Consider the following 21,375-nt stretch of genomic DNA (forward strand, 5'->3'; position numbering starts at 1 on the left):
GTTCAACTTCAAATTATGTGCATGAAGGAAACCTTTGTCAACATATTTTATCTAATAAGATAAAGATTTCAGTTTGTTCCTCTCACTTCAATCGTTTTTATTGCAGCAAAATGTAATCGCCAAATCAACAGACTGACCAACGCTGTCATAAAAACCTGTCATAAATGTTGCATGCACCCAACAAACTGAACTGTTTGTATTACAGTTTACATTGTCCAACTTAACTGAACGCAAACACGTGTGGACTATAGTACTGTTATAGGTATTTTGAAAAACAAAACTGGTAGGCCTACAAAACAACAGTGTAACTAGTTACATGTAATTAAATTAGAAAATAAATATAATTGTAATCCGTTGTAATCAAAATGTTTGTGATTACAAATGGATTACAGCCTAATATTCTTTTCTTTTGCCCACTGAATATGTACATTTTGAAAAGCATTGTATTTTATATCTGCGTTAACCAAAATTAGTTGAAAAATATTGTAATATCAGATATCAGAAAAAAGTCAGTATCCTCCATCAACAAAATCATTGAAACTGAAGAGAGGCAGGAATACTACAATAGTATTATGAGTGCATAGAAAATCTTAAATTGGTGTAAAACAGTAGAATCATTGGCTATTAACATAATAAAAAAAAATAAACTAAATTATTTTACTAAATTGTAAAATTCAGTATAACAGCTTTGAATGGCACTGGTGGGAAACTGGAGAACAAACTACAACCAGTTGGCTCCTAACATCTCTGTCTTCTGTCATATTTGATTATAAAATTGAAAATAACTATTTCATGTATGGAGTGATACTGGCTGACGTGGAAAGATATGAGACTTCTTTTAGATAAAGTCCGTCATTGTGCGGCTGGCTATTCACACCAGAATACATCAGTGAACGTCAAAAGTGGTTAACTAGGCAGCTGCTGCTGCCTGAGGCAGTACAAAGAGCACTGTGGACATTATAGACACATAAACGCTATGACTAATGCTCGGAAAAAGGTTGAATTTGTGTTTCGTAGAAGAGGTATTATGGCTGCTCATTTATGAAGAGGAGAGAAAAGGCAGGGGAACAGACAAAGCCCGCTGAATGGTATGACCGTGGTATTGTTCATGATTCAGTAATGAACTGGTCCTTTCATGACGCCCAAACACTGAGGTGGGCTTCTACACAGCAGGATCAAGCACATCCAGATCTACCTATAAATACATCTTCACAGACCACACATTTATGCTGCAGATGCTCTGGTCTTTGATGTTCGCGTGTCATGACAGCTCCTGGATCAAATCTCCTTTATTTAACGTCAGAATCATTTAATGTCAGATCTCAGTTTGCACTGACTCTTATAGATGATGTGATGTGGCCCATGCTGTCAGAGGGCAGCTGACATAGGTGCTTTGTGATGCTTTAAGCCAGGGAGTGCTTTGACAGAGTAGGGTCAGAGACTGCTGCATGAATAAGATGGTTCATTGTTCTTGTCTCCTCCTTGTGAACCACTTACTTTATGTGGATAGTGGTCTCTGGATAATTAGCTTCAAGGTATTATGTTAACACCATAGTTGAGTCATAAATAAAGAAGAAGTTCTAAGAAGGGAAGGGAAGGAAGAGAAGATTTAGGTCATTCTCAACCCCAGTCATCCATCTAAATTCTAACAAATATTCTAGCACCTAATATTCTACAAAATGTACAGAACATCTGCAACTTATGGTCATTTTGTGCTTCAAATAGTAATAAAAAATAAATAAATAAGAGAAAACCCTTTTTGGTTCCTGTTAGATCCTTTTATAAAAGTTCCACTTGGAAATGTCTACATAGAACCCAACATAAAGGGTTTTTACCAAGAACCATCTGTGAAAGGTTGCACCCCAGAACACCATATGAGAGGTTCCACAGAGAACCCCGTTTTTGGTGTAATGGTTCCACCCAGGACCCTCTCTGGAGGTTCTGTCCAGTACCTTTCCATAGGCTTCTACCAAAATCTACCTCGGGTTCTGTCAAGAACCTTTTCATATTCCATGGGTTTTTTCTAGAACACACTCAGGGGGTTCTACTGAAAACCCTTTTGTATTACAAGGTTTTTATTGAGAACCCACCAAGGGGTTCTACAGAGAACCTTTTTATATTCCAAGGATTTTATCTAGAACCTACCAATGGGGTTCTACTGAGAATGTTTTCATATTCCAAGGGATTTATCCAGAACACACTGAGGGGGATCTACTGAGAACAAACCCACCCAGGAGGTTCTACCAGGAATTCTTTTGTTTAATGGTGCAACAAAACCCTTGACCAACCCTTGAAAAACTTTCTTCTCAAAAGGGTTCTGTGGATGAAAAGGGTTCCTATTGGAACCGTTAGTTTTACAAAGAAGCCTGGTGTTCTTCAGAAGCAGTTGGTTCTGGGTAGAACCTCAGCCCTTCAGGAAGAACACTGTTGGTATAAATTCATCAAAATGCACCTGTGTGTGCTGTAAACTCTCTACTCTGTTTTAGTGATCGTTTCCTGAACTCGACCACAGTTGCACTTTGCTGTACTGTATTGATTTCCTGTGGCTCCTCATTAAGTTCTTAATGTTCCGCTGCAGTCAGAGAATGAGAAAACATTCACACATTTCATTCATGACCACTTTTGAGGAAACCAGGCATGGAAAAGGCTGCTGAAAGACTGTCCAATTATTGAAGCAAACCAAACTGTTTCCGATGCTCAAATTATGATTTGAAGGACATGGTGTCTGCAGGTTTCACCAAGATGAATTTCAACAAGTTGTGAAATCAATGCAAAACTTTAAAAGCAAAAGAAGTTCAGCACAGTTTGTATTAGTAGTTACTGGGTCAATGTTGCTTTTGTGATCAAGACAAATTTTCCCCAAAACACAAAAAACACTTAAATCAGTTTTTAAGACCTGTACAAATTGTATTTAAGACATTTTAAGGCCTAAAAGTCAGGTGATTATATTTTAGAGAAATCCTAAATGATATTTATTATTGCACAAGCTCTTATTTCTGATCAACCTCTGTAGATTTATGAAGGGTAGATGCTGCAGTACAGACATGTCTGAGCGTGTGAGAGCTGCACCATGGGCAGTCTGTCCCAGTTCTGTTCACTTCAATCAGAGGGATTTAATCACAGTGTCTGAGTATCAAGCTATAAGACATCTCTCTAGCTAATCTCACCCATGGCACTAAGACAGTGCCCAGCATGAGCATTAGAGAGTATTATCACTTAAAACTGCACTACATCTCACTTGGGCATTTGGGCAATAGATAATACTAAAATACCAAAAAAATAATTGATATTCGAACTGCAGTCTCCACAGGGAGGTCAGAGGTCACAGTGTCTGTGTTAGGGATTCAGTGTGTTGGTCAGAAATACTTCAACAGGGTTGCTTTTATCAAACTAAGGCATCTGCTGCGTAGCTTTACTCCAGAATATTATGTGTCACAGCAGGACAGGAAACACACTGAAGAGTTTGGGTTTAATACAAATTAGAAAACCAGAAAAAAGCTTAACAAATAAATCTAATTTAAAAAGCTAACAGTAAGAAAGCTGCCTTGCTTCTTTCTGTTAGCAAGAACATGCAGATCAGATCTCCTCTGGCCTGGCTGCTACTTCACAGGTGAGTGAAGACTGCACTGTAATGATCATTTTCTCATGATGAATGATCTCGTTATGTGGAGAAAACAGCCTTTTGTTATCTTAGAATAATGAGATAAATTAACCCGCTATCTTGAGAAAATGAGGTTTGTTATTGCGAGAAAATTAACTTGTGATAAAATGACAGCAATTAAAAAATATTTACATGTTTCAGCAGAATGTCCTTGAAATCAGACAAAGTTATTTATAGCATGCAAATGGGAGGAGTCTGTGTTTACATTTTTCCAGGCAAAGTCACAGTGAGTAGTACAATAGCCAGTTAAAAAAAAGCACAAGAAGATGTTTTTAGAGATTTGTTCTTTAGATTTTATATCTAACATTATATTTTGTGGTTATGGTGGTGGAAACAGTACCGGTTTTGTCCACAGGGGGCTCCAGATTCAACACAAAATGAATGTTCCTTTTAGCTGCTTTAAATTTGCCAAGACTAAACTAATATAACATGAAACCATGAATATATATTCACTGACTTAAAACACCAGTCAGACACAACCCACACTCTCGAAAACACAACACTTCTTATTTTGAGGTAATTTTACACTATGAGACATGCATATGAATATTATATTCCCTTTTTGCTGCATTCTGCCAATAAATCCTTGTAACACACAAGACCTTTAATTTTATTACTTTAATACATTCTAATCTCAGCTATTGCAGAGTACAGATTTGGCACAATGGAAAATCAAAATCAAGAACAGGGAAATTCAACTCAAATCAAACCTATATGAGCATTACAGTTGATATCTTCTGACATCAATACACAAATTAATCTATGATAGTAGCTTAGAGAGCATCTCTCCAGCTGTGTGGTCGTTGTTCTTGCAATATGAGTTAAAAAAAAAACTAATAACAAAAGAAATATCAATTTATTGGGATTTATTTATTTTTTTTTTAACAAATTTTATTTCTACTTGACTGGCATGTTCAGTCACCCTTTGGACTCATGATTGTAACACCGGTGTTATTTGAATTTCCAGAGTGAATTCAAGGTCTTCTAAGAGGACTTCAGTCAATAGAATTCCAGTCTTTCACCTGATCCTGAGACTTGTTTGAACAACAAACTAATCAGAACAGTGAATGGTCGGCTTACGTACACTTCCTGTGGCAGGACTGCACCTCTTTAATTAGCTCCAATTCTTTCATTGCAGAACAAACAGCAGCATATGCCACTTGGTGACAGGCGTCAACGTGCACAAGGACAGGACGGACAGAGCTGCGCCCATAAACACCTGCCACAATCAAAATAGAAACGGTATATGTCAAAAAAAAAAAAAGATAGGGTCACTGAAAGTATCATGCATTTAATCTAAGAAGATTTTGAATGTGTTTGAATTATAAAATAGGTTATAAATTAGTTAATTTGCATATTATGTCATAATCCAGTATTTTTATCTCTTAACACCACATGATTTCTCCAAACTTTTATAACAAAAATACTATATTCTTTGTCAAACTGTATTGTTTTTAGTCATTGTTGTCTCAATTAATGTTTGCCGTGGTTGTCTGTCCCTGCATGTTTTATTGTTAGTCTCTATGTTTGTATTAGAGTGTTTTATTTTGTGTTTTATTCCTTCAAAACCTAACCAGGGACAAGGACAGCAATTAGTGTCTATATACATTACATCGATTGCATTTTTCAATAAATGAAACAATGCCTAAATGTATTGTTGCTGTCAAATAAATGATTTTTTAAAATATAAAATAATATAATACTATTACTTTTTATTATTTTTGTATAGAAAAAAGAGAATTCCATTTTTTAATCAACATTTTTATTGATTTTAGGATGTTAAATCTCTTGATCTTGGAGATGATTCTTGATTATATGAGAAAAATAATGCACTACTGCTGATACTGTATAGCATCCTTTCAGTCTAGTTTATCATTGCAATATCCTAAGAGATAAGGTGGTTGAAGAAGCAGAACAGACACTTAAGGCAAACATTAACGTCAACGCGTCACTTTTTGCGAGCAGGAAACGTCAGTGTCTTTGATATTCAGGGATCATGGAGGGGAAAGTTTCATTGTGATTCTGTTGACAGGAGATAGAAAGCCAGGGAACTCAGGAAATGAGCTGAAGGGGGCTTTGATTGCACCCAATAGCATCATGTTTCTTTATTAACATGCCTTGACCAGGTGGTTGTGAATAGGCCGGGCCTTGGAATCAAAGGAGGGGGAACGTGAAACTGCACACGCATTCTTCATCCCTTCATTATCCCTCCTGCTCACCCAGCAACAGGTACTACACCGGTGTCAGAGCCATTTTACACACTCAAGAGGAATTCATTTAGATGATCCAGCCTTGAATACGTCTAAGAATAAGTATGACATCCTCAAGAATATATTTTTTTAATGGTGAAAGTCAGAGACGTCAGTTCAGCTCAGTCTCCTAATCCCTTTCACTGTGGAGTATCCACAGAAAATGACTTTTTCATCCCACTTGATCACAGGTTAAAGCACGTTTCTTGTAACGGAAGAGCTGTTTATTACTCCCAAAATCCCTGGATGATCCTTAATAAAATAAGTAAAATTAATAAAATGAGCATTTGTGGGTGGGTGGGGTTGTTGAAAGCTGAAGGTAGACAGGAAAAGGGTGAGAGAGAGGGGATGACACACAACAAAGGAACCAAACCCATGGCCACTGCTGAGGACCAACAGCCCTCGTTCATGGGGTCAACTGAGCCAGTGGAGCTGGTTTAAGCTTATCTTTAAACCAGATTAGACTAAACCTGGAAATAGTTTATTTATTGGACAGAAAACAAACACAGTTATACGCTTATAAGTGTGTAACAGTGGGAAATAATGCACTTTGGTTTCCAATACAGTTCTTCTGTAATGTGTCACTTATTACCCTCTAATAAAGTCTAATAAGGGTTTAACAATACGAAATAAAGATGCAACAGCTTCCATTAAGTAATATTTCTGTGGTGGGATAGTGACATAGCATTTGATGGTCTTCACTGGTGTGGAAGCAGAGCGTTGAGGAAGCGTGCATTATAAATTATACCATGTATTAGTACTGATAAACTGAACAGCACTCAAGGCTACAAGGCATGTGTGAAGTAGCAACCAGATGTAACTCGAGTTTGAGAGCTAGGATCCCCCTGTGGCATCCCCTCCAAGAATCTGCAATAATAATAAAATTGCCACTTTCATGCAACGATATGGTGCTGAAATTATATTATTGAAACAAATAGCAATCACAGTATTTCATGTTGTTTTTTGTGCCCTACACTTTTTTGTCTCTTCTGTCCTACATTAAATGTGCCCCAGCCTGCCTAATTTGATGCAAAGTATGGCTTGTTATATCTTATTAGTCTGCTGTAATATAAAGTGCAACTGTAAAATGTTCAAAATCAAAATATTTAACAACTTCATGAGAAGATCACGTGAGAGGCGGTGTGATATTCTTAGGTTACGTAAGGACAGACGTGAGTTTTCACACAAATGTGAGACAAAAATAGAACACATGTCACTGTAAGGCAAAATGTCAGGTCATTTAAACGAACAGCGGGCCGTGCGGGCAGAGGTAAACAGAAAAAGAAGTACCTGACATCCAGCATCAGCATCAGACAGGCCTGACATGCGTCGGCGTCACTGATGTGTATGAAACACCAGCCTCATGAGGAACGGCCTGCTGTGTTGTGTGCACGGAGTCAGATCATATCAAGCTGCTGTGAAGACTGGCAGGCTGACAATGGAGTTTGGCAGGGCAGCAGGAAACATCTGGGCTTCACCCTGATCTCTGTGACGTGACACACCTGTGAGCGAGGCCTGAAGACAGAACACCCTGCAAAGTGCAAGTCACTGGCCACAAGCAATCTTGAAAGGCCAAGCATGATTGCATCTGCATCATTCTATCCATTTAGAGCTCAAAGAGGACATGACTCGCAGATCAAGGCACCGGCCACCTATGTGCATCATAGTCGAGCTCGTGTGTCTAGAGATGGCAGGATTAAAAAGACAGGTTTTTTCCCATAGGGTGATCTCTGTCTTGCCTACGCTCCAACCATCTCGGGATTTCCATTAGAAAGAGTGTTCTACATATCAATCCAAGCTTTAATTAAAAAGCTGCTATATTCACATAGCCTTCGTAAGCTTACTCGAAATGCGCAGGTTGTCCTGCTCTTCTCCATGAGTGGGCGAAATGGTGCATTTGGAAACCAAATGAGTTCATTGTTGCCAGGCTCAAGCCTTTCATCTAATTTTATTGTCGTTACCGAGTGACTGTCACCCTCTGGTAAACACTTGATGTTGTCATCAGCATTAGTACCATTACTCATATGCTTGGAAAGGTAACTCAGTTCACACTTGATGCAGTTTCATCCGATGTTGAAATTTATATTTTCATCATATAAAAACCAGGAAGAAATAATAAAATATATTGTGATGGATGTATTTAATGCTTAAAGCATTAAGATGCGAACAGCTTTGCTAATTTTTGGTTGAAAATGGTTCTTGTGTCTTGCTGTAATAAAGGCTAATATGCTTAGAGATTTTCTGGGTGAACATCTGAAACATGCTTACATGTGACATGCGTTATTAAAGAAGAGGAAGGCAAAAAAAAACAACTTAATTACCAAAATATTAGAATCACACAGTGTGTATTAACAGCTGTAAAACGTACAATACTACAGTGAATTTTCATTGCACTACTGTTTTATTTTTTTATGTGATAATTTTAAGTTTTATTTAATTATTACAGTGCCTATAAAAAGTATTCCTCCCTTGGATATTTTCCCCTCTTCTTGCTTTTATAAATAGATTCATGATCAATGTAAATTTGATTTTTTTGACCCCAAAAAAATTACCCAACCAAAAAAAACCCTCTTTAATGTCAAAGTGAAAACAGAATTCAACAAGGTAAAGTTAATTAAATAAAAATATGTAATGTAAAATAAGTGATTGCATAAATATTCACCCCATTCAAGTCAGTATTTAGTAGAATCACCTTGAATCACAGCACTGAATCTGTGTGGATCTGTGTGTCTCAATCAGGCTTGCTCATCTGGACACTGCAATTTTACTCTTCTTTGCAAAACTGCTCAAGCTCTGTCAGGTTGCACGGTGATTGGATGTGAACTGCCCTTTTCAAGTCCATTCACAAATTCTCTTTTGGACTGAGGTCTAGGTTTTGACTCAGCCACTCCAGAACATTGACCTTGTTATCTTTAAACCATTTCAGTGCAGCTTTCGCTGTTTGCTTCGGGTCATTGTCTTGCTGGAAAATAAATCTTCTCCCATGTTGTACTTCTCTTGCAGACTGAATCAGATTGTCCTCCAGGATTTCCTTATATTTTGCAGCATTCATTTCATTTTTTTTATCCATCCCGTCTTATACTTTTCAATAACCTTTTCTCAGAGTTGCTTGAAATGTTCTTTTGTCTTCATGGTGTTGAATTGTAGCCTGGAATACTGATTAACCAGTGACTGGGCCTTCCAGACGGAGGTGTCTTTACAATCACTTGAGACACATTGCTGATTACACATTGATCTCTATTTTTACTGACTGTAAGACTGCTAGCACCAGTTGACTGGACCTCTGTTGAATAAGGTCAGTCACTTTGAAGGGGATCAATATTTATACAATCACTTCTTTTATATTATATTATATTATATATTTTTAATTAATTGACATTACTTTGTAGAAATTTGACATTTTGACGTTTTTTTTTTGTTTTTTTTTTGTAATTTCTTTATGTCAAAAAAGCCAAATTACACTGACCATGATTCCATTTCTAAAAACAATAAGAGGGGAAAACATTCAAGGGGGTGAATACTTTTTATAGGCACTGTAATTACTTGATGTACGTCATTTGTTTTTATCAGGTAGTTAGTAACTGTATCAGAATATATTTTTAAAGAAACCCTCCCAATCCTCCAACCCAAGTCTTTTTCACATATCATCCTACTCATTACCTACTGTGATGTTGAATTATGCCATTTACAAAGTGGAAAGCCTGATCCAATGGGTAAATAGATAAAAAAGGAGTTTGGTAGATGAGACTTCTGTGATCTTTTTTGGGCATTTATAAAATTGGAGTTATGCCTGTTCAGATTTCAAACAGAGCCAGAGTTTCCTGTGTTTTATTCTGGACTTCTGAACTATGTATTTAACTAATCTTTTATTTTGAGTCAGGGATTGTCCTGCTGATTGCCTAAAGCTCTGCATCAAATAAAAATAATCATGATTCAGTAAAAGTTTCTAAGCACACATTTTAGAAGAAAGATCTTTTTAATAAAAGACTGTTAATTATTTAATACAAAAATAGTTTTCACAAAACAATAAAAACAACACATTTTAATTCTACTGAATTTCCTCAAGTTTGGCTCAAAATATGAAAACGATGACACAGTCTTTGTCAGGCTGTCCGCCACTGATAATGGTGTGATATCCTCGTTAAGTCTTTCCGATGGAAATCCAAACAGAACGACTTAAAGCAGGATCTTTGAGGGGGAAACAGAGGCCGCTATAAAAAGCAGTGATGAGAGTCTGGATGAGTGCTGAACACTGATCTGCTGGACGCCTCAGACAGGAAACTGTTTTCTCACCATGTCTGCCAACTGGGGATCAGTCTCTGACAGCATGGACTGCAGGTGCTGAAACTGCACAAGAGGAAGAAGGGTGGGGTGGAAACATAATGTTTATTTTCCACAGGAGCTGGTGGTGTGCAGCGGCAGTCCATCACACACACACAAGCTCTAAAATAAATCCTAAACACTTGACTGAGAAGTGGCAACAGAGTGGCAGCAGTTTGCACACATGGCTACTCATAAATTAATATGTAGATAAGAACTTTAGAGAATATTCAAGGTGCAATGAACTTGAATCAATACATCATAGTGTCACTGGAGTCAATATATTTAATTAAAAAATTAAAATAGCTAATTTTGTCTCAAAAACTAAAAGGTATTCCATTTCAGAGGAATTTGGAACTTACTGGAACTAAATGGTTCTCAAAACACCAAAAAACAGACAAACAAAACCAGGTTACTCAGGATAATCTGATCGTTCCTTGTAGAAAGTAGTTCTGGTAGATTCTGCTGCAAAAAGAAAGTAGTTCCTGCATGCCACTGCTCACAACATGGTCTGTGAATTATCTTGACAAGTTTTTTGGAAAGAGACACTGGTTTTGAATTTTTCAAATCCATTTTTTTTTTGGCTCTTTGAGCACCATAACCCAAATGTCACTTAGTCCCATTATACTGGAGAGAAGGCAGACATCTTTATGGCCAACATCTCCAAAACACTGCGACTCAATATAAATATTGATCGATAAAGAGCACTACAGGCTGAGGGAAAAATATTATATGTTCTATTAAAAACGGGATATCGTAAATTTTAGCCACTCCATAACCAACTTTAACACACATCTAAATATATTTAAACCATTTTGGAGAAAGCACTTACTGAAGTCTTGAAGTTGGGAACTAAACTTCCAGCAGCTGTGAGACAAGTCTTCTCTGTAAGGTGACCTTTCTTCACCAAATCTGCTACGGTGTCCTAGGATGAACAAATAAATAAATATATAACTAAATAAACAGACACTGAAGTTGTATTTCTGAACTTCAGTAGGCAATCTGATCCACCAGGAAAGTGTTCCTTCAGGATTACCTTGGGAATCTGAATGCAGATATCGGCTAGAAACTCAGCTGTGATCTCTGCAAGAGTTTGGAGCTGTTCCTCTTTTGTGTCTTCTTTGCTGGTATCATCATGTTTGCACTCACAGTGGTACTGAAGCACCCGCAAAATGGTTCCAATAAGCAGAAGACCTCGAGGCAAAAGACAAAAGATCAAATTATTAAAAAGAACAGGGCATACTAGCATTAAAATGGGGAATGTCATGGTAATTACAGAATCTGAGCTTATGTTGTCATTGTTTTATTTTTATTTTTTATTTTTTCGGTATATTGCAAGTGCACAACAAACATTAAACATGGTTTAGTTTGAAAAGCAGCATTTCAGAGGTGTTGTGCTTCTGCAAAATGTGGATAAAACAACGACTGTTGTAAATACAGGTGACTCTGCTGCACTTGCATCACCTGCTGTGTGGAAATTACTAGATGAATTAAACACATGGCTGCTGTGTTTTTGCTTTAGGACCTCCAAAGTTCAGTCATTTGCAACACAGTGCATAAGTAAATGGTTCCACAGTTGAACCATTTTAATGCCAGAGATGAAGTGTACTGGAACTTTTTTGATAGCCAGTGTACTCTAAGATCACAAGTTAAAATAAATATAGAATAAGAAATTTATAAGGTTTCATACAACCAGCTTCAATCCATAAAAAACAAGAAGCCCCGACTGGTCCCAATTGTGTAGCATTATTTATTTAGGCCTAACTATTTCAACAGCACTGTTTATCAAGTATAATTATAAAACTATGTTAAAATTAGTTGGAGGTACTTGAATTTGGTGATAATAATCTAATTCGATTTTTTAATAGAATTTTTCAAATCTGCCAGTGTAGAAATAAATGGGATGCTGAATTGATTTTAGCACCTAATTATTAAAAAGGCTGCAGTGGAAAAAAAAGAAGTAATGACACATACAGGCATATGTATTTCAATAAAGGAAATTATGACAAAATAGGAACTTTACCATTTTTAACAACCTTTGTAGTCTTTCGAGTCTAGATTTTCGAGTTTACGAAGTGCAATGAATGCACCATGAAGTCTCAGTGCCTGTGTCTGCATGTGTCAAGCAGCGTGGCAGTAAATGACGCCTAATGTGATAGACTCTCAGTATAGTGTGTTACTGCATGACTATTATGGCTTTACCCACCAGTGTGGAGGACAGCCTTCGGAGATGTACTCGCCAAACAGAAAATCTACAAACATTTGATGTTTGTTGGGTGTTAATTTTGGACCCTGACGATTCATGATCTCAGCCTTTATAAACACCACAGATCAAACTATTTAGAACTTTAACTGCTTATAGAATGGTTGATATGATTGATCGGAGCGCCCTTACATGTGGGAAAATTCATAATATATCATAAATTCCATCTAATTTACCCCCAGAAATCATACCGCTAACACTATATCAACATTGTTCAGTGACCAGAACCAGAACCTGTGGTAAAATGTGCAAACTAAAGAACAATGTATCTGTTAAAAAACTTACTTGGGTCACTTCTGCTGCTCCACTGATCCTGGCATCTATAAAGAGCCTGCAGCACAGCAAATGCCTGAACCAAAATGCTCTTCTGCTCTTGCAGGACAACTGGAAGATCTTTTGGCTGACAGAGGTCCTCACACACAACGTCACTAACAAAGTCCCAAACTGCTTTGCCAGGGCCATTCGGGGCAGCTGGAAGAAAACGATTTAACAATGTCACATCAGTCCTGTGTTAGATTTTATGAAACAAACAACTGTGGTAAACACTTCGGCAACGATGTGCCAACAGTTGAACTGAATACTGTGTTGATCATTCTTACCAAAAGTCTGAAGGCCCTCATCTATGGTGGTGAGGAGTTGAAGGGCATGAAGGTAAACCTCTAAACCATTCGGACTCTCTGATCTGTGAAAGCAATTTAATAATGTTGAACTCCAAGGGTCAACTAAATCATCAGCACCATGTATTTAGTTTGACCTCTGCAGTATCAGACTGGCAATAAATAATAGATCTGTTTTATAGAATGTCAATAATCAGTGCATTGATTTTTGATAGATGAAAAAGAACAACTGAGGCATTTCATCAAGACTTCATTTAGGTTTTGACCCTAATTCAGACCTGCAAGTTAGCTACATGATCTCCTCAAGTGTATGTGGAGCAAAGAGCTGAACCTTTATCCACCAGTGTGAAGGGCAGCACCAGAAAGAACAGGCAATAAAGGTGTGTTCAAAATGATACTAGTTAAGCAGCAAAAAGTATTTTAGTGTTTGAGGTGGAACCTTTTTGATGTGGCTAAAATTAATTTTTCTGCTGACCCTGTCCACAGCAGTTCATTGCTTAGCTTCTGTGCTGTTACTCCTGCTGCTTCTCCAAACTAGGGCCATGCCAGCTTTCTTGTAGCTAATACACTGACTATGGATAAACACCTCACACAACCCCACGTCAAATAATCCTAAGCAAAGGCACCTATTTAATAAGTGCCTGCAAAATTCACTGAAATGTCTTCAGTACAGTGTAATTTGTTTTCATATTCCAGCAATTTAAAATATCGGCTCTATGGAAACCAAGTAAATTTATGAAGTTTTGACCTCCACCTCAAGATGCTAAAAACTCTAAAACATTATCCTGAATGTTAATTTCGGGATCCCACCTAAGCTGCTTGGCTGCCTCAAGAAGACATGAGATGACATCCAGACAGCTTTCACCATCCTCCTCCTCCTCCTCCTCCTCCTCATTTGGCTGAGCTGTGATCCAACTCTTCATTAGCTCTTCATCAAGGTCAAAGAGTTTGTCGACCAGCTCTCCAACCTTCTCAAGCAGGTCAGCTGTAAAACACACAGGTCATGACTTATGAGAACCATTTTAGAAAACAGATAAAAGTTGAAGGTGCTCCATGGCGTTTTCTTTTAAACTAACAAAAGTTACATTTACATTTCAATGTGTGCTAATCAGTGGAATGGTATGAAACTACTGGTGGGGCTGTGTATCATGTCATAAACGCGTGCATGTGTGTCCTTGTGTGCATGCACAAGATAAAGAGCACTACTAGAGGTCAGAAACTCCACGGGGAACCTTTAAACAGCTTAGAGGGCCGCTGAGTTTAATGTAAGTCCCCTCTGTGTGTCAGACAGATATTTAACAAGTAATACTTCATCATCTTACTACAGGGGAAAAAGTAAATAAAAGCACAGTACTGTTGGTAGAACTGCACATGATGAAACAGAGGTTGGAGCGCACAGATGTTTGCTGTCGTATTCGCTGAAGCCACAGGGAACAGACATCTTTCTGAGAGACACAGGTCAGCACCAATCTGGAAAAAAAAAATCACCAGAACAGATGATTACTTCTCTCTTGGTCTGTCTGTCTCATATGTCTACAGAAAATGCAAATATCACCTGCTTGTTTCCAGCAGCGTCGGAGGATCTGTGTCTCCGAGAAGAAGCAACAGCACAGCCCTGTGGACACACACAGTTGCATTTACTGGAATGAATCAGTGTGCAAAATCTATTAAAGGAAACTCACAGATGATGACTTTTACCCACCCTAAGTCTTCATTTTGGCTGAGAGTCAAACAAGTGTCAGGAAAACAAGCAATGTTCCCGAGGATTCCCACACAAATTTCCTAAAGAAGGAAAAGAAAAATCTATGACCTGTCATGGGAATTCTAAGAACCTACAAATATTGCATCACAAATTAAATACATTACACAGGATTATATTTTAGTACAGGAAACATCGCCTGTAAAGAATTTCACTCACTGTGAGACGTGGACAGCGAGATTTGGCAATCACCCCGAGAAGGATATCAGTAGCTTTAAATTCCTGCAGAAAACCAGCCACATCCTACACACAGATGAAAATAGTCATTAGTTAATATGTAAACATTTACACGAGTCACTTCACACTCAGCTGCTACTTTACAACTTAATGATCATTATGAAGGATGTAATTTGTTCAACAGCATCAAAAACTACATCCCTTCAAAAATGTTCATATTGTTGAATCACTGCTTCAGATTAAAAAAGAATTGGTATTTCTGATGCAGTACACTTTTGTTGCCTTGATCATGTTTAATTTCCACTTTGATTACATAAATAATGTAGCATTAATGTTTAACAGTACAAATAGGATTTCACAGATTAAACAATTTGTTTATATTATTCAACAGTTTTTCATCAAATTTACAACACACCTCCAATCCCGTTCAGTCCAGTTCAATTCAGTGGAAATTACATCATGAAAAGTCAGTAAGGAAGAATGTGAAGCCTATAGATCGATTCATCATGACACTGCTCTTACAACAGCAGTCACTTCTGACAGTTAATTTGAATTGTGAAGATTTGTAAAAGCTGCAAATTTATTTGCTTTTGTTGTCATTTTTGGTTTTGGCGCAAACAGTAACAGACAAAGACATATAGTTAAACATAGAGGTCTGAATCTGATGTTCCTACTGTGCCTTTTTATGTACTTTGTTGCTCTGATAATTTTGGGTAAATAATTAATTTGTTCAGTCTGTGCTCTAACAGGTAAATTAGGTCTCCAACCCAACATTAGTGAAATCATTTTGGAGTAATGACATGTATACATTTTGAAATTATATATATAAAAAATAAAATATTTAATATGTTCCTGCCCTTAAACTGTATATATGACACATTCTACCTGGACATTACTATAAACAAACAATGTGATTGGCTCCACGGGACACACAGAAAGAACTCTACCTTATCCATCGCCATATCCCAGACTCTACACAGATCTTCCTCATCATCATCAGGGAGCTGCATCTGACCTTCAGAGTCCCCTTCTGAATGCTCAGTGACCATCTGCAAAACATGACCATGATATAAATGTGAAGAAATGTTTGCTATGTTGGACAGTGTGCAGCAGAGAGCAACAGGACAGAGCGACAATGTGCACAGTATGATGCTGCAGTCACTTTAGTATCAACTGTGACCAGCCTGATTTGTGAGTTGAGTGGAAAAAGAGTATAAAAGAAAATAAATGCAGCTCAAAGTGTGCTGTCGCTGCCTGATCTCCAGTACACCTGAGTTTGAAACAGTTTACATTACAGTCATGAGGTTGGATGAAACATTTTACTGTATCAATCTTTTAGGTCTTTGTAAAGCATTTTGTAACTTGTATTTGAAATATGCTATTTACTGCAAATAAATAATAATTTTATTTTGATTAAGTTTTCACTAGGAATTACAGTGTGCCTACATGGATGAGACGAGTCAGGGTACTGAAAAGCCAGTGTTTGCTGTAAACAGTATCTCCAATTGCATCCAAATCTCCATCCTCCTCGCCATCAGCGGTGTCTGGGGGCGGTGATGGGTTACGGTCCATTACAGGAGAGGGTATTCCACTTGGAGATGAGGATCTCTCAATGTCCACGTCCTCAGCACCATCACCTCTGGCGTCTAAAGGGAAAAAAGAAATGGAGTAAAGGATAAAAAAAATAATAATAACAGATTAAGAGTTGATTTGCAAGATTTGGGCATCAATGTTGTGCTGAAAATGTGTTGTCACCGATAACACTTTATTGCCAGATTATTATATACACCTCACTAAAACTAATGAAGCCAAATAGAAAAGCTCTGCAATTAATCTTACCTTCTTGAGGGCTATAATATTGAGGTTTTGTTGAAACCAGGCTGTAGTGTACTTTGTGGTTTTGCTGAATTGTATGGTTATGTTGTTTTTATATTCTGTCCATTACATTTACTGCATGGCAATAAGAGAAAACTAAATAGTAGAAAAATTAAAAGTTTAAGCTAAGCTGTATCTACAGAAAAACCCTCGGTGTTTATCGAACAATGACAGCTTTATCACTGACATCCAGAAAATGTAGTTCGGCTATGTAAGCTAAAAGAAAGAAATCGTTAATTTTTAGCAATCATTTTGGTTCCTAATAACCTTTAACAGACTTCACTGTATCATTTCTTTTGACCATTTAACGCCCTCGGTTAGCTTGACTGATGGATTAACTTTCGGGTTGCTATCCAGCTGACAAACTCATAAACAGTACGCCTTACATGTCGACTCACCCATTGTGACTGCTCTCTACAAACGTAACTAGTTGGTAAATACTAACTGAAATATCATCGTATGTTTTTAACTCGTCATGTAGCGTTTCCAGACGACATTTCAAACAGCCTCCATTTACTACCGGTAAGCTGACTGCGCATGCGCGAACGATGTACGCACTGCGCAGGCTTCTTCTTGTGGTCGATCACTCGAAGTTCAAATGTATGCTGCCACCTGCAGTGCGCAGGGGGAATGACAGGCAGTTGAGGGCAATTAAGTGTTAAATGTTAGGCGGATGGGGGGGAAATAAAGAAAAAAGGAAGAAAACAAAAAGTGGAAAAAGATGAAAATAATCGCATAAGGAAGACTATTTTCTAACTGATGGAGCTCATAACGTTTATCTGCCTGGTGAGTTCCTATTTTCAACATCCTTCAGAAATTTTGAGGCACCACAGATCTAAAATTAATTTAGTGGAGAGTACAGGACCATGCTTGTGATTTATGTTATCCACACACAAAGGGCTAAAATTTATTTACAATTTATTATTTGCTTACCATTTACTATTATTTGCAAGTAACATTAGCTATTGTACTGTTTACCAATATTTACAATATTCACCATTATACAGTAATCTTACGCATTATGTAAATTTTTAGTCTACCAAGGTTTAATATTTAGATTTTCACTTGTTACTCAAATTCATAATAAAGCAAATATTAAATATTATTATTTGTACAGATAAGTAAACTGACTAAAACCAATACAACAACATAATAAAACATACTGCAAGCAGAAATCAAACTTTCTTAAATGGTCATGTAATAATTAGCCTACTGTTACTGAAATAAGTCCAATGATCAATTAGGCAATCCACTGAAAACATATCTACTACAGTTTTCAAAATGACTTAAGCTGATTGTTAAGGCCTTTTTTGGGCAAAAATATCATAAATTCACAGGTAACAGTTTCTCAAAAGTGAACAGTCACTGGTTTCACCAGTCTTCCAATTTAGTAAACTGAATCTTGTTGAACATCACCATGGGATCTAGGGATTTACAGGCATCTTTCACAATCATCTGATTTTGATTAATTGAGAAAATAATCAATACATTAATTGACAACTAAAATAATTATTAGTTGTAGCCCTAACAATTACTTCAGCATGAGCATGAGCTGCTAATGATTCCCTGAGTAATGAGTCAGTGTTAGTTTGTTACAACTAAACCTTCCCGCAAAGCACATCAAAGAAGACACTGTTTGATTTCTGCTTGTTGAAACAGCGTGTAACACATGTAGTGCTGTCTTTGAATACTTTCCTGCAAACAAAAAGGCCTGCCCTGCAGTCGTGGTATTTGTTTTTTTTTTTAACTTGTTGTCCCTGTAATAATAATAATAATAATGATGATGATAATAATAATGATAATAATAATAATAATAATAATAATAATAATGATAAGCATACTGATCTTCTATAATAAAGTAGTATTCTGACACTTGTTTAGGGTGTCACGTAAGTCTGTGTTGGGAAATGGCAGCAAGGATATTACTGTAAACAGTATTATGTCAACATGAATTAAATTGTCTTGCCTCTAATCAAAACTGCATTGAGGTAATTTGGTGAGTGTGCCGTCCTCCCTGGATCAACACAGTATATGCCAGGTAGGAATAACAATACACCTTCCTCATCAAGCAGCTGTCCCCCTGTGGGAGTGGTCCTAAGTCCTGTTTGCACTTGGAGGAGCTTCCAATCAGTTGCTGTTTGAGAACATGCAAAATAACTTTATGTTTATTTCCATAAAGATACATACTTTAATGTTTCTGAGAGAAATTTTGTGATCCCAGGGAAAATATAGATATGGGCTAGATAAAAGCACTGATAAAACAAGTGCTGTAAAGCCTCAATGTGTGTGATGGGTATTACATTTACTGAACTCGGAGTAATATAACTTTTAAGTTCGCTCAGTTAAAAAAAAAAAAAAAAAAAAAAAAGAATTTTCAACCGCTCAGTGGGGCTTAAACACATGGTTTCTGTGGCTACAAAACATACCTATTGTTATGACTTTGTCTGAGAGTTGGAAAGTTTACAGCTTGACATGATGCCAAGTCTCATGTGTATTAACGTGACACTGCAGGTGGAGGATGACTGCAATCAAGGATGTGATACAGTCACTGCAGATGCACATCTGGTGCTCTTCATTACTTCATGACACAGATGAAACTTAGATAATACAGTATAGTGTCTTACAACATTAAGTCAAATATTAACTTTAAGTTGTTTTATACATATAATATTTTAATGCTTCATTATTGGATGAGAGTGCACTGCTGGTATCATTACAGCGTTTATTTATGAGATTTAATTTTGATTATTGTTGGGTTTTAGCCTTTGACAGAGACAGCTGAAGAGTGGACAGGAAAGGAGTTAGAGAGAGGACACATGCAGCAGAGGGACACCGGCAAACTGCAGTATAAGGACTCAGCCCTAGTCATGGGGTGCACACTCCACCGGGTGAGCTATTGGCGACCCCTCATCTAGATTTTTGACTATATATCGACCCATGCAGACACTTCACATATCAACAAAACAAAAACACACATATAAAACAATGTCCATCCATTCATCCTTTGTCTGTAACCGCTTATCCTGACGGGCTGCCAGGGTGCTGGAGTCGATTCCAGCTGACATTTGGCGAGAGGCAGGGTACACCCTGGATAAGTCACCAATTCATCACAGGACAATGACAAACAAAACAAAACAAAAATGTTATTTCTACCGACCGAAACCGGTCAACCATATCACCACACAGAAGGAAACATGCATCTGTTCAAGAACGAGAGGTTACAGCTCAGCCAAAGAGCCATTTCCACCAGCGTGGTGACGAGCATGAGCCTCTCGTCCATGAATAGTTGCACACTTCCTTCTGTGATAGGTGGTGTGGTTGGCAGGTGTAGTTCTGTAGAAAGAAAATAATTCCTGCATGAAACTGTTAACAACAAGGTATGTGGGTTATGCAGAGTAACTGGTTCATGATTTCTGAAAAGAGACATTGCTGTTGAGTTTTTCAAATGTATTTTTTGGTTCTTTGAGCTCCACAAGCGGAGTGCCATCTAGTTCCATTATATTCCAGAGAAGGCAGACATCGCTATGGCCGATCTCGCCAACTCACACTAAAACAATCTAGATGGATAAACAGCACTACAGGTAAGAGGAAAAATATGTATTTTTGATTTTGGAGTGAACTCTCCCTTTAAATATTTAGAAATCTGCCTTGTTAACATCTGTATTTGCTAGTTAACAGCGTTTTGCTGGCACATTTCTTTGCAAGTAGCATATAACTGTCAGCTGAAATGTGTTTTATTTCACCTGCATGCTCATGTGTATACATATGTGTCCTCATGCATGAAATACAAACAGAACAGGCCCTTCTCATAAAAAATATTGCTGTATAGCTCTACTAGCGCTCAAAAAAGGCTATCTTTAATGTATTTCAGATTAGCTTAATGTGAGAAATGTGGCTAAATTAAATATGACTTTCTTATTGGTTTAAAAAAATAGTTGTAACAATCTGTCAGCCGAGCCCTAATGCCTAATACCACACCTCATATTAACACCTCAGTCTTTTTCTTATGGACCTGTAGCATTACAGAATCTGACAGGTCACAGAATTCAGCAGAACACTGCTTTCACTGTTGAAATGATCCTGTATTATTGACTTCATCCCATAATGCAATTCTCAACCCTGCTCAGACAGAATTATTAATTTCATTATGTATTATTAGCTGTCCCAAGGTAAAAATTATAGCAAATATCAACTGTTAAACACTATGAAGAATGTTACTTGGAAGAGAAATGATTGCCCTGAAAGAATTGCCCTGATCCTTTGTGGAAACACCGATTCCTTTAGTTTTGTTTGGCAAACATTAAACGTTGTAGGATGTCTGTCAGTGATCCACCTGCCTTTCAAATGTAAAGCGGATGGCAAATAGTGTGATGCAGACTCTGTTTAAACCACTGTTTAAGCATGTGCATCTCTACTTTCCTTTAATTTTATTTTAACTGTGACAGGATGCTCCT

At 37.3% G+C, this 21,375-nt stretch overlaps 1 protein-coding gene across 1 annotated transcript; it reads right to left on the reverse strand.

The window, feature by feature from the left end:
* Positions 1-9,867: 9,867 nt before the first annotated feature.
* Positions 9,868-17,460, reverse strand: saal1 (serum amyloid A-like 1). Its single transcript, XM_084734972.1, has 13 exons — positions 17,320-17,460; positions 16,493-16,692; positions 15,994-16,095; positions 15,029-15,112; positions 14,813-14,892; positions 14,666-14,725; positions 14,465-14,580; positions 13,921-14,095; positions 13,093-13,175; positions 12,779-12,964; positions 11,267-11,424; positions 11,063-11,155; positions 9,868-10,257 (listed from the first exon to the last, which is right to left on the reverse strand). The coding sequence occupies exons 1-13, from the start codon at positions 17,321-17,323 to the stop codon at positions 10,180-10,182; spliced, it is 1,419 nt and encodes a 472-aa protein (XP_084591098.1). The 5' UTR covers positions 17,324-17,460; the 3' UTR covers positions 9,868-10,179.
* Between the last annotated feature and the right edge of the window lie 3,915 nt (positions 17,461-21,375).

The sequence above is a fragment of the Lutjanus erythropterus genome, chromosome 13 (genome assembly GCF_056507025.1).
Source record: "Lutjanus erythropterus isolate fLutEry1 chromosome 13, fLutEry1.hap2, whole genome shotgun sequence".
NCBI classification, from domain to species: domain Eukaryota; kingdom Metazoa; phylum Chordata; class Actinopteri; order Lutjaniformes; family Lutjanidae; genus Lutjanus; species Lutjanus erythropterus.

Bases quoted from the DNA above. Each gene is read 5' to 3' on its own strand.
- saal1 (XM_084734972.1), bottom strand. The intron at 14,893-15,028 runs GTGAGTGAAATT...TTCCTTCTTTAG, and splicing joins CTCGCTGTCCACGTCTCACA to GAAATTTGTGTGGGAATCCT. The intron at 14,581-14,665 runs GTGATATTTGCA...TTTTTTTTCCAG, and splicing joins ACGCTGCTGGAAACAAGCAG to ATTGGTGCTGACCTGTGTCT.